Source organism: Aquarana catesbeiana, linkage group LG03 (genome assembly GCF_042186555.1).
Source record: "Aquarana catesbeiana isolate 2022-GZ linkage group LG03, ASM4218655v1, whole genome shotgun sequence".
NCBI lineage: Eukaryota > Metazoa > Chordata > Amphibia > Anura > Ranidae > Aquarana > Aquarana catesbeiana.
The window spans coordinates 177,955,490-177,969,732 of NC_133326.1; the positions used below are offsets into that span (position 1 = coordinate 177,955,490).

The 14,243-nt window shown below is 41.7% G+C and overlaps 1 protein-coding gene across 9 annotated transcripts in view; it reads left to right on the top strand.

Annotated features, from left to right (window-relative positions):
• The window catches only part of PCLO (piccolo presynaptic cytomatrix protein), a 547,854-nt gene that overhangs the window by 166,700 nt on the left and 366,911 nt on the right, over nucleotides 1–14,243 (top strand). For all 9 annotated transcript variants that reach the window (XM_073619550.1, XM_073619551.1, XM_073619554.1 and 6 more), the window contains exon 3: nucleotides 10,790–12,745. In XM_073619550.1, coding sequence (XP_073475651.1) covers nucleotides 10,790–12,745 — 1,956 coding nt within the window. The remainder of the gene's footprint in view (nucleotides 1–10,789; nucleotides 12,746–14,243) is intronic.

A 14,243-nucleotide genomic window follows, 5' to 3' on the forward strand; every position in this document is an offset into this window, starting at 1 on the left:
TACAGCCGGCGGCTATAGCCGCTCGCTGTATCACTCGGCCCTGCCCCCCGGCGCGCCGCGTCATCGGATGTGATTGACAGCAGCGCGAGCCAATGGCTGCGCTGCTTTCAATCCATCCACTGCAGCCAATCAGCGACCAGGCTGAGCTGCAATGAAGCTGACGAGGACGAGGAGCGAAGATTCGAGGCGTCAGGTAAGTAAAACGGGGGGGCTGGGGGCGGCGGTACTGTCAAAAGTTTTTTCACCTTAATGCATAGAATGCATTAAGGTGAAAAAATTTTTACCTTTACAACCCCTTTAACTTAAGTATAAACATTGTAACAATTTGTCAATGGAATAGACTTTGTGTGTAAATGAAAAAAGTTTAACCACTTAAGCACTAAACCTTTTTCTGACATTAGTTGGTTTCAAGCTAAAATCATTTTTTTTTTGCTAGAAAATTACTTAGAACCCCCAAACATTATATAAATTTTTTAATAGACACACTAGAGAAAAAAATGGTGGTTGTTGCAATATTTTATGTCACACTGCATTTGCGCAGCGGTCTTTCAAATGCAATTTTTTTGGAAAAAATTACTTTAATGAATAAAAAAAAAAACACCAGTAAAGTTAGCCAACTTTTTTGTATAATGTGAAAGATTTTACATCATGAGAATCGTGAAAGAATCGTGATCTTTTTATTCTAAGCAAAAAAATTGTGATTCTCATTTTGGCCAGAATCATGCAGCTCTACTGTACACATAGGATGTCCATCTTCTGGGGGATCGCTTCTATCCAGAGCCTAGATCTCTTAAATGGGCTGTTAAGCCCCTTAAAGTTGATGGTTGCGAGAACTAGGGCCATGATAGGTCTCAATTGGTGGTGTGAACATCGACTAGAGAAGGACTACTACCGACAGTACCATAGTGTTAGGTCCACAGACCGGATACTTGTGTCTGATGAATCAGTTATAACAAAAAGCAAACAGGTAGAAAATATACACTGTGTTTAACCTGAAAGCAACAGTAACAATAAGTAAGGGAGAAGAAAACAGATCAGTTTTCTTCTAAAACTAACAAACTAATCGGGGTGTGTCAGAACAATTAGTGAGCCACACTCTTTGGTTTTCATATACAGTAAGAAAAGGAAATTAGTACACCCTTACAACTTTAGTGCAGGTAGATTAATGGTAGGCTGAGGCCTTTCGTGGTTAACTATGGGCCAGCAGTGTTCTGCGACTCTGACATAAGCGGTGGCAGTAGGGGCAGATGGGGAGCTGTGATAAGTCCCCAATTGTGCCCCAATTGCTTCATACCTTCTTTTAGGGAAGTAATAGGGACCAATTGGTTTTGAAAGGTTATTGGTCAGAAACCCCAGGAGTATGGAATGTTGTGGTCTCTGAGAGCAGACATGACCGGTGCAAACTCCTTGCGCCTTGGGGAGGTTGCTGCTGATAGGTCTTGGGATAGTGTGATAGCAGCGTATGGTGCCGGGAGTGTACAGGCGTCTCTAGCGGCTTTGAGGAGTCTTTCCTTAATGTGGTAAAAGTGTATGCGAGCCAGTACATCCTAGGGGACCGTGTCAGGCAGGTGCTTAGGCTTCATGATTTTGTGTGCTCTCTCAATCAGAATGTCTTGGGGAGTAAGCTCTTAATGTTAATATGCCAAGATCAGTCTTCTATATCAGCGACTTTGAGTTGTAGCCTGCGGATCACTTCTACATGGATGTTGTGGGCATCCAGCATTTCATTGTGGGCTTTCGTTGTGGGATGTCGTGGACATCCCTTAGTTGTTCCTCTACATGCTCTTTGCATTCCTCTATGTAGTCTAGCCTGGCGGCAAGATGTGAGATAGAGGAGCGCATTTCACTTTGTAGCCCAGATTGCAAGGAAAGCAGCATGGCTTTTAAGGTCCAATCAGAGGCAGGCGCTTCTGAGGCAGGGAAAGCAGCCAGTGCTTCATGGTTCTCAGTGTCCTTATCTGCCTGTGCTTCTAAGATGGCAGCTCCATGTAACTTTTTTAGCTGAGGGAGGCTTGCTGGGAGACTGTATAGGGGACAGGGCAGCCCGCTTACCTGTCAGCAGCCTGTCCTTGTGCAGCTGAGGACTCATGAGAGGATTCCTCCATATCTGACATATCTTCTTGTGCCTCCGCTGCCTGAGGCTCCAGCGGGGTTTATGGGTGGGAGTCCTCCCTTGCGCCATGCTTGTAGTGATATAGTAGTGGCTGGGATGATTATTATAATGTGAGTAATTTCCAGCAGTAACCCGATTTCTTCCAAAGAGATGCACTTTATTGAAACTTCAGACATAACAAAGTCCATAAGATACTTGCAACAGATGACAAAATAGTTGACAGGCTATTTGTGCAGCATTCATACACCTTCAGAGAACCCAATTCCTTTTGTCACCTTTATGGAGAATGAAAAGACTGATTGCCGGCTTGAATCGTCCCCCTAAAAATACTAGTACACTGGGGGGGGGGGGTTCTGCTAGGTCAACCCAACAACCCAACAAAATACTCTTTGATCTTATTGTTAATCAAAGTGAAAAGCCACCATTTCCATGAATACTCCCTTAAGTCTTATTACCATCAATAAATACTTATATGGTTCTTTATCATGCTTAAATATATAAACAATGTACCCTTTGAAACCAGAGACCACAACATTCCATACTCCTGGGGTTTCTGACCAATAACCTTTCAAAACCAATTGGTCCCTATTACTTCCCTAAAAGAAGGTATGAAGCAATTGGGGCACAATTGGGGACTTATCACAGCTCCCCATCTGCCCCTACTGCCACCGCTTATGTCAGAATCGCAGAACACTGCTGGCCCATAGTTAACCACAAATGGCCTCAGCCTACCATTAATCTACCTGCACTAAAGTTGTAAGGGTGTACTAATTTCCTTTTCTTACTGTGGTGTCCGTTTATGAAGCAGTGATCAGCGGTGATCCCGAGGATCGCCGCTGATAACAGTCCATAAACAGTTTATGAAACAGTGATAATCGGGGGAGAACATGTTTGAACTTGTTCTCCCGCCGAATATCTCTACACGCGGAGAATCCTCATGAATGACACAGTAATGGCCAGTTTATGAAGCGGTGATCTCACTGCTTCACTGGCGATCTGAGTCAGAATTCACACTCCCAGGTTCCCCAGCTCAGAGGTGGTGAATCGGGGAGTGAAGAGGAAATCTGGGGGATCTGAGGGGGAAGGAGGAAGATTTTTAACTTCTTTATGCCTCGTTCAGACCCCCCAACACTGTAAGCATGTCCCCCTGTCATATTTATGTGTATACATATATATACATATATACATATAATGTGTATATGTATATATATATAATGTATGTGTATATACATGTATATATAATGTGTGTGTGTGTGTATACATATGTATATAATGTAGGGGGACTCATTATTTTATTAACAGTAATTCACGCCGTCTGTCAGTGTATTGAGCGGTGATAATTTATCACTGCTTAATAAACTGACATCTCTGTATTTCTGGTGCTGTAATCTCGTAAAGTCTCACGAGATTCCAGTATCAGGAGCCGTTCTCCACTGTTGAAAGCATTTGTAGATCTCTTCACTCCTCCAAAGGTGAAGCGATCTACAAAGCTTCATAAACTGGCACACAGAGGAGAAAGATCTTCACAGTGAATGCCGGAGAACGAAGCAGTGAATAGATTTCACTGCTTCATAAACGGACACCTAAATATGAAACCCAAAGAGTGTGGCTCACTAATTGTTCTGACACACCCCGATTAGTTTGTTAGTTTTAGAAGAAAACTGATCTGTTTTCTTCTCAATTTCAATTAGATTAACAGGCCATACCTCACATACCTAGGTAGACTTCCATAAGATCAACATATCAAAGGGTTATCAGCTGCCCCTTTGATATGTTAAAATTGAATTGGCAACTCAACCATTATCAACTGAATTCTGGTCTTCTCAATATGTCAATATTGTACTGTATGTGTAACTATATTATAATATAATATCCTACATAAATCGGCCAACATATTACAACATATACCCCCACTTGGGTCAGTTCTAAGTACAAGAACTGACCCATAAATCAAACAAACATATCCTTACGATTTGAGGTACTAAATGCTTTACAATGGCTCATATAAAATATGTAATTTAAGACTGGTTACATCTCTCTTCACCAGTCTCTAAAATATCCCCATGAAACAGTTATTAGATGATATAACTTTAGACCATGACTGGAAAAGGATTTGGTAAACATCAGTGGCCCGTATAGCTGTTAGGCCTTATTTCAAAGCTTGCCATTTCTTCAGTATATCACATCAAGATCTTGAATTTTGCGCAAACACAAGCTGATGTCACAGTCCAGTTTTCAGTCTGACTTTATCACATCTCTCACCATCTCACTGATTATGCTCTGGGAGCTCCAATCCACATAAGCCCAAGGTTTTCTCTTTCCAGGCTCAGGGGTTTCATTCTTAAAGATGAAATGTTCAGTTTTAGCATTCTTCATCATAAGTCCAAAATGAAACATCTGCCAGCCACAATTTGCTTTCTTTGTAATTTGGTGTAGACCGACCCCAAATTGCCTTCAATAGAGCAGTTACTTGGATCATTTAGTCCATAATGCCACCTGAATGGGACCACACGATGGTTCAGATAGTATCAGCCTGACATCAGTGTTTATCAGATCATCTGTCCAGACAAATCAGCAGTGGAAATTCTTGTCAGTATCATCGCCATGAAAGAAAGTTCTTTACATCCATATATGTCATAACCTTCAGCATATTATAAAAAACTGATTCAACCGAGTTCAAATCATGACTAGAGTGATGAATTTAACTCACCCCTCTTATAAATTTAGGAAAACAGCCCAACATACTATATTCTACTCAGTTTAAAGCCTCGTACACACAATCGGATTTTCCGACGGGAAATATGTGATGACAATTGTTGTCGGGAATTTTCCGCGGACAAATGATGGATAGCAGGTTTTAAAATTTTCTGCGGACAAATGTCTGTTGTCGGATTTTCCGAGCGTGTGTACACAAGTCCGTCAGACAAAAGTCCAAAGTACAAACACGTATGCTCCAAAGCAAGGACGAGCCAGAAGCGGTCAGTCTTGTAAACTAGCGTTCGTAATGGTGAATTAACATTTGTAACGTGGCAAGTTATGAAATCTCGAAATGCAGCGCACAATTCTCTTCTTCTTTAACCACTTGCTTACTGGACACTTAAACCCCCCTCCTGTCCAGACCAATTTTCAGCTTTTAGCGCTGTCGCACTTTGAATGACAATTGCGCGGTCATACAACACTGTACCCAAATGAAATTTTTATCATTTTTTTCCCACAAATAGAGCTTTCTTTTGATGGTATTTGATCACCTCTGCGGTTTTTAGTTTTTGTTAAAAAAATTGAAAAAGAGAGAATTTAAAAAAAAAAAAATTATGTTTTTTTAAAATTTTGTTATAAAATTTTGCAAACAGGTAATTCTTCTCCTTCGTTGATGTATGCTGATGAGGCGGCACTGATGGCCACCGATAGGTGGTAGTGATGGGCACTGATGGGTGGCAGTGATGGGCACTGATTGGGCACTGATTGATGGCAGCACTGCTAGGTGGCATTGATTTGCACCACTGGTGGGCATTGATAGGTGGCACTTGTGGGCATTGATAGGTGGCACTTGTGGGCATTGATAGGTGGCACTGCTGGGCACTGTGGGCACTGGCAGGTGGCAATGACAGAAGGCACTTGCAGGCACAGATAATGCATATGTGCCTCCTTTCTCTTCGGGACCGATGTCCCTTTGACATAAGCCGGTAATCGGATTTTTTTTCCTCCTCACGCTGTCAGCGTGAGGAGAAAACAAAACCGATCACGAGCTTTTGTTTACATCATGTAATCAGCTGTCATTGGCTGACAGCTGATCACATGGTAAGGGGCCGGGAGATCTGTGATCATCCGAGTCTCCGTGACTCGGTGATCACAGCGCGCACACCGCGCACCCTGTGCACAGGGGAGGATGTCCCATGACGGCCTCCCAGAAATTGAGGTCCACGCTGTAGCCGTCATTAGGCTATGGCCTGGACCTCAAGTGGTTAATGGGATAATAATAAAGCTGCTTTGCTGGTGAGACTGATGGAGTTATTGCAAATGAATTTTCAAAGGCTTTTTTTTCTAGCGATATCAAGAATAATATTATTATGTTTTTTTTTTATTTGGGCAAGTTGCAACACCATTATCCCATAGTTTTTTTAAGATCAAAGATGTTGGTCTCCCTTGTTAATTTTACATTGTATTTTTTAAAATGTAACTGCCTACTCCCAAACTGTCATTTGAAGTAAAACGCATAGGCAAGTACAATTTTTTTATTGTGCATTAAAAAAAGAAAACAAATAAAATTAGACATGCTATCTGCCAATAGAACTTAACCAAAAAGTGCATTCTATGCATCCAAAAATACAGAAAATATAACAAATCAAATCATTATTATTCAACCAAAAATAAAATAAAAGCCTCATGCATGTGTCCTGCTTCTTAACCACTTGCCGACCGGCTCATGCCGATATACGTCGGCAGAAGGGCACATACAGGCAGATTAACGTACCTGTACATTGCCGTTTAAGAAGCGCTTTGCGGGCGCATGCACGCCGCCAGGACCTTCATGAGTGTGATCGCGGGTCCCACGAACTTGATGTCCGCAGGAATACCCGCGATCGTCTCACAGAGAGGAAGAATTCTGCCTAGTGACAGGACACTGATCAACGCTCCCTGTATTCGGGAGAGGTGATCAGTGTCGTGTCACACATAGCCACGCCCCCAACAGTTAGAATCACTCCCTAGGACACACTTAACCCCTTCATCGCCCCCTAGTGGTTAACCCCTTCACTGCCAGTGTAATTTACACAGTAATCAGTGCATTTTTTATAGCACTGATTGCTGTATAAATGACAATGGTCCCAAAATAGTGTCAAAAGTGTCTGATGTGTCCGCCATAATGTCGCAGTCCCAATAAAAATCGCAGATCGCCATCATTAGTAATAAAAAAAATTCATAATAAAAATGCCATAAAACTATCCCCTATTTTGTAGACGCTATAACTTTTGTGCAAACCAATCAATATACTCGTATTGCGATTTTTTTTACCAAAAATATGTAGAAGAATACATATTGGCCTAAACTGAGGGAAAAAATATTTTTTTTTATAGATTTGTGGGGGATATTTATTATAGCAAAAAGTAAACAATATTGCTTTTTTTTTTCAAAATTTACACTCTTTTTTTGTTTATAGTGCAAAAAGTAAAAACTGCAGAGGTGATCAAATATCACCAAATGAAAGCTCTATTTGTGGGGAAAAAAAGGACGTCAATTTTGTTTGGGTGCAATGTCGTACGACTGCGCAATTGTCAGTTAAAGCGACGCAGTGGCGAATTGCAAAAAGTGCTCTGGTCAGGAAGGGGGTAAAATCTTCTGGGGCTGAAGCGGTTAAACATTGTTTGAAGTTAAAACAAATTACTATTTACATGTTTACAGTTTGAAGCTAATTTTCTCCCACTGCCAGAGAAGTGTTATTTGCATTCAAAAACAGATCTTGAAAATGTACACCTCCTGCTGTGTCCACATTTATGACACCCTGGAACCTCTTTAATTGTTCCAATAATTTGTCATGTTCTATTCTCATCTTATCATACTCAATCTTCAGGTGGTCATATTTCTGTTTTAAAGGGGTTGTAAAGGTAAAAATTTTTTCACCTTAATGCATTCTATGCATTAAGGTGAAAAAACTTTTGACAATACCGCCGCCCCCAGCCCCCCCGTTTTACTTACCTGACGCCTCGAATCTTCGCTGCTCATTCTCGTCATCTTCATTGCAGCTCAGCCTGGTCGCTGATTGGCTGCAGTGGATGGATTGAAAGCAGCGCAGCCATTGGCTCGCGCTGCTGTCAATCACATCCGATGACGCGGCGCGCCGGGGGGCGGGGCCGAGTGATACAGCGAGCGGCTATAGCCGCCGGCTGTATCACGGGAGCGCGCCCGCAAGCACTCACCACCATGCGAGGGAGCTCGCATTAAGGTGGTTAATGCTTGCGGGGAGGAGCTGAAACAGCCGCCGAGGGACCCCAGAAGACCAGGTTCGGGGCCACTCTGTGCAGAACGAGCTGCACAGTGAAGGTAAGTATAACATGTTTGTTATTTTAAAAAAAAAAAAATTTACCTTTACAACCCCTTTAACTGAGAAAATGTTATCCAGGTCTTGGAACTTTTCTTATTATTATTTTGATCAACTCTGTTTTTCATGTTAACATCACCTATATTTGACCCAGTGTTTCCTCTCTTGCTGTTATCATTAGATACTATCTTCTGATCTTTATGTTCATTATTTGTCCTAAACAATGTGGCTAAATCAATTTTGACAGCCTGCTCATTTGACTTTCTCCATAAATGATCTGCTCTCAACAATATGTCTTTTAAATCATGAGGATTTGGGGTAACATAAAATATTTTGTTTGATATCTTCATGCAAAGCATCTAGAACCATACTCATATGTACCAAGCCTCCATGCTCAAATGCAAGATTATTACCGACCAATAATTCCATAATAGTAGCTATCCTGTGTGACAATTCATAGGGAGATTCACTTTGCATTTGTTGGAACTTCCCATGAATAGTAACATCAGAACCATATAAAACACACAATAATTCCAGTAATATGTCCCTTGTTATAAGAGGCTGAATACATATTTGTTTAATTCTCATCCAAAGACTATTTCCTATAGAATGTTGCAAAACTCTTTCTAAGTCAGATGGGTTAATATTGTACATATCTCTGACCTGCTGCCTGTCAGAAAAACATTTTAAAAATCTGTTTAATCATGGCAGGGAACCATTCATATTTCTTTAAGAATTGCGTTTAAATCTTTTGGTTTCAGGGGTTTGATTACAAGCTGAACTTGTATTATTATTCAGGTCTGGTATGGATTATAAGGGGATGGATTTTAAGGGGAATCCTGCACCAAAATTAAAAAAAACTGGCGTAGGGGTCCCCCCCAAAATCCATACCAGACCCTTATCCGAGCATGCAACCTGGCAGGCCACAGGAAAAGAGTAGGGATGAGAGAGCGCCCCCCTCCTGAAATGTACCAGGCCACATGTCCTCAACATGGGAAGGGTGCTTTGGAGAAGCCCCTCAAAGCATCTTGCCCCCATGTTGATGAGGACAAGGGCCTCATCCCCACAACCCTTGCCCAGTGGTTGTGGGGGTCTGTGGGCAGGGGGCTTATCGGAATCTGGAAGCCCCCTTTAACAAAAGGACCCTCAGATCCCAACCTCCCCCCCTATGTGAATTGGTAAGGGGTACATTATACCCCTACCATTTCACAAAAAAAGTGTCAAAAATAGTAAAAAAAAGACAGGAGACACTTTGGGACAAGCCCTTTATTAAAAAATGAAAAAATAAAAATGTCCCGCAATGTAAATCATCTCACGCCGCCGACAAGCTGAAAAAAGAAAAAAAAGCTGCAAAAGCTCCGCCTATATGGGAGGGTTGTGGGGATGAGGCCCTTGTCCCCATTAACATGGGGACAAGGTGCTTTGAGGGGCTACTCCAAAGCACCTTCCCCATGTTGAGGGCATATGGCCTGGTGCACTCTCTCGTCCCCCCCTCTTTTCCTGCAGCCTGCCAGATTGCGTGCTCAGATAAGGGTCTGGTATGGATTTTGGTGCAGGGTTCCCCTTAATTTCCATACCAGACCTGAAGGGCCTGGCATGGATTTTTGGGGGACCAACATGCAATTTTTTTTAATTTTTGGTTCGGGGTTCCCCTTAATATTCATACCAGATCCAAAGGGCCTGGTAATGGACTGGGGGGGGGGGCCCATGCCATTTTTTTCAGTGCGTATTATCTATATTCCTGAGACCCGACAATTTATTACAGCCGTGATCAGTTTTAAATGACTTTTTTCCTTTAGAAATGTAATTTTGCTGTGCTAAACACGGGAAAACTGCGCAAATTTACAGGCATACTATAGACACCCCCCCCCAGGCATGATATTTAAAGGAATATTTCATTCTTATTGTTTCACTTTAAGCATGATTAAAATCACTGTTCCTGAAAAAACAGCTGTTTCTAAAACTTTTTTTTGCATTGATACATGTCGCCTGGGGCAGGACCTGGGTCCCCAAACACTTTTTATGACAATAACTTGTATATAAGCCTTTAAAATGAGAACTTTTGATTTTTCATGTTCATGTCCCATAGACTTTAACAGTGTTTGTGTGTTCATCTAAATTTTTTGCCTGTTCGCATGTTTTGGTGCAAACTGAACCGGGGGTGTTCACCCTTAAGTGGGAGTAGTCACTATTAGCCGCGATAGATACCTAGTAGAGCGAGGAGGAGAGGAATCAAGCAGCCATCTCTCTCGGCGGCTCGGACATGCCCCCCCCCACATGTTTGTAATCTTGTATGGTAGGGTTTTAGTTTTTATATAAAGGTGGTGTGATGTTACATAGCTAGCTGTGATTAAGGCTATGTCTGGCTGAAACTCATCAGCATGGCTAGATTTCATGAATTTTTTTATCTTGTTTATAATAACGTTTATTATTGCATTTTCTGATTGAGTGCGGCTTTACTATATGATCCATTAATTTTACCAGCTTAAAAAGAGATTCCATATTAATAATTCTAAGTTTGGTTCATTACATAGGTTTTTTTTTATTTTGTTTTTATACTTACAGATTTTGTCTATAGAATTTTATATTAAGGTATGGTATTTGTTTACATTAATGCATGCCTTTTCCTTTTGTTTCAACAGAAACACGAATGGCTTTGTTTGAATTGTCAAATGCAGAGAGCTCTTGGTATGGATATGACTGCTGTTCCTTCACCCATGCCACCTCCAGTCAAACTAAAACCTGCAATTCCAGCAGCAGCTACATCTGCCCCTCCTTTAAAGAAGGAAGCAGTTCCAGTGCCAGACCAAACAATGAAGCAAGGACCCAAAGCACCACCATTATTAACCAAGCAGACATCTGTGTCTGGCTCACCAACTAAGTCTAATCAACAGACAGGGGAAAATAAAACAGGAACTGCAGTGTTGGATAAAACCAAACCATCTGGAACTGAAAAGAGGTTACCAGTTGAGACAACACACCATGAATCTTCCCAAAAGCCTTTAGCTAAGACTGATTCCACATCTGCTCCTCTATCTGCTGCATTACAAGAGATGGGACCTAAACTCACAGAAGACAGAAACAAACAAAAGAATAACACACCAGTATTCATTCCAGCGCAAGAATTAAAACAATCCTCTTTATCTAATGTAAAAGCACAAGAGATCCCCCAGAAGGTTGAAGCTACAGACATAAAAGAAGATCCTACAAAAAGGACTGCCACTATAGCTGATAGCAAGCAAACTCCAAAAGAGCCTTCTGTGGCAAGCTCAAAACCTAGTCCTTTGCCTAAACCTGTTGCCCCACAAGCCTCACAGTCCACTGGTCCAGGAAGCCCAAAATCCAGCCCATCACACAAGCCTGTGGCTCCACAGACATCACAATTTACAGTGCCTGGAAGTCCAAAATCTAGCCCTTTACATAAGCCTGTGGGTGCACAAGCATCCCAACCTGCAGTGCCAGGAAGCCCAAAATCTAGCCCCTCACATAGAGCTGTAGCTCCACAAACATCCCAAACTGCAGTGCCAGGAAGCCCAAAATCTAGCCCATCACACAAACCTGTGGCTCCCCAAACATCACAAACTCCAGTGTCGGGAAGCCCAAAATCTAGCCCATCACATAAACCAGTGGTTTCACAGTCATCACAAGCTGCTGGACCTGGAAGCCCAAAATCTAGCCCTTCACATAAACCAGTGGTTCCACAGTCATCACAACCTGCTGGGCCTGGAAGCCCAAAGCCTAGTCCCTTACCTAAACCTACTACTGCACAAACATCACAGTCTATGGGGCCAGGCAGCCCAAAGGCAAGCCCTTCCCATAAACCTACAGTTCCACAAACATCAAAAACTCCTGGACCTCCTGGCCCTAAACCCACTCCTGCACATAAACCTATGGTTCCACCAACACAGCAGCCAGTTGGGCCAAACAGTCCAAAATCTAGTCCTTCACATAAACCTGTTGCTCCCCAAACAGTATCACAACCAACCACCCAACCCCAAAAGCCACAAGAGCAACCTAGACGTTTTAGTCTAAATCTTGGGAGTGTCACAGAAACTCCTAAAGTACAGCCTACAACACCGCAAGAAACAGTAACTGGAAAACTCTTTGGTTTTGGAGCATCAATATTTAGCCAAGCTTCCAGCTTTATATCCACAGCATCTCAACCCATTTCTCAAACACAAAGCACACAAGGACCAGCTTCTAAGCAGCCTACCCCTCCACCAAAAGCAACTGCTCCACAGAAACCAGTGAAAGAGGCAGTGGATCCACAATCACCTAAACTTCCTCCAGCAAAAAAGGAAACCAAGCCAGAACTTTTAAAAAAAGTGGAACCGCCCAAATCTAGTTCTTTAGCAAAGGAAATTGATGAAAAGATTAAAGAGAAAGTAACCGAAAAGGTTTCTGAATCTAAAATTGTTGTTAAAGAAACAAAAGCCGAAAAAACTGAAAAGATATCAGAGCCAAAAACATTGTGCCCTATTTGCAAGATAGAACTAAATATTGATTCTAAGGACCCTCCTAATTTTAATACATGTACGGAATGCAAGCAGATTGTATGCAACCTTTGTGGATTTAACCCAATTCCACACATGACTAAGGTAAGGAGGCTGATTACTGCACTTTTTTAATACCTTACCAACATTTTACCTACTGTATAAACATGCAGCCTATGCTACTGATTTAGTGGCACATATTTAAAATACACAAATTTGATTGCATACATGTGTATCTAATATTCTGTTAAAATGAAAAGAACACTCTTAGCCAAAAAATGCAGCACTCCCCTAGCCTTTACCCCAGTAATACTACCACAATAGAATACATATGTATATCCTAAAAGGGAGTAAAGAATGAGCTGACTGACATTACGTTTGATCTGACATATGTCATTATATAACAATTACTGATGCAAAAAGGGAGCATTGCTTTTTTTTGTCGTTTAAGACTCTCCTATCCCTAAATTTAATCTTTTACAAATCTAGGTTAATTCCAACACAGAATATTATCTAATGTGTGCATCAATTTGAAAACCAGGCTTGATTTGTGGAATTGCATGTTTTCTGATTCTTGGCTCTGCCCATCTCCTTAAACTTCTAGTTAGTAAGGAAGCTATCCATTACAATAAAAGACCATTAGGGAACATTAACACTTGTGTTTGGGGGAATGGTGAAAACATGCGGTTGAGCTGCATGTTTACCATCCCCAACTGCTCCTGCTTAAGCTGCAAAGGCAGCAGATGGGGCTGTACACATGCCGTGGTCATGGTAAGAATTTAACCCTTCTGTCGTGTTCGGCAGACAGTTCAGCTCATTGAACCCTACCAATTCAGCCGAATGGGGCTGTGCCACAGCTGCCCCCCTCTCCCCTGTCAAGCCTCTCCTAAAAAGCAATCCACTCTGGGTCACCCCTCAGAAGGCAAATGCTGGTGTAAACTAGCTCTTAAGGGGAGGAAGGAGGTGGGGGGGGGTTAACCAGTAGGCTTTTTAAAGAAAAAGTTGAATTGAATTTAAAGTCTAAGCTCATCCCAAGAATACACAAGATTCAGCACATTTCCTGGTCTTTCCCTGTGGCCACAGCTTTTTTTTGTGCAAAAGGTGAACTTTAAGACTTTAACATGAGCTGCCTATATTGTTTACATAACTGCCTACTGGCCATTTTGAGGTGTGTTCTTTTTACAGGAGGTAACTTCTTTATGCATTTTTTTATCATATGCTCAGTTTGAATTGCTCAGATTTGTGACAGACTTGCTTTAATACTAGAGATTATAAAAGCTATCCACATGGTATTAGACTTGCTTAGATAATCCTGAAGAACCAGGAATGGGTCACATGTCTGCTTATCTTTACCTAAATGCCTTAAAGTGAACTTGAACTCAAAATTAAAAGTTTTCTATGTTATAGAGAATGTTTAGTACCCTGAAAAATGTACCTTTTGACTTGAATTCCTCCTGAAAAATATCAAAGCACTGCTTGGTATGTGAGTGTGCCTAGGCATTTCTGTGCAGTTAGCCTCATGCACTGCTTGGTATGTAAGTATGCCTAGGTATTGCTGTGCTATCAGCCTCATAGTTGTATATTTGTAGCGTGAAATCCAAGG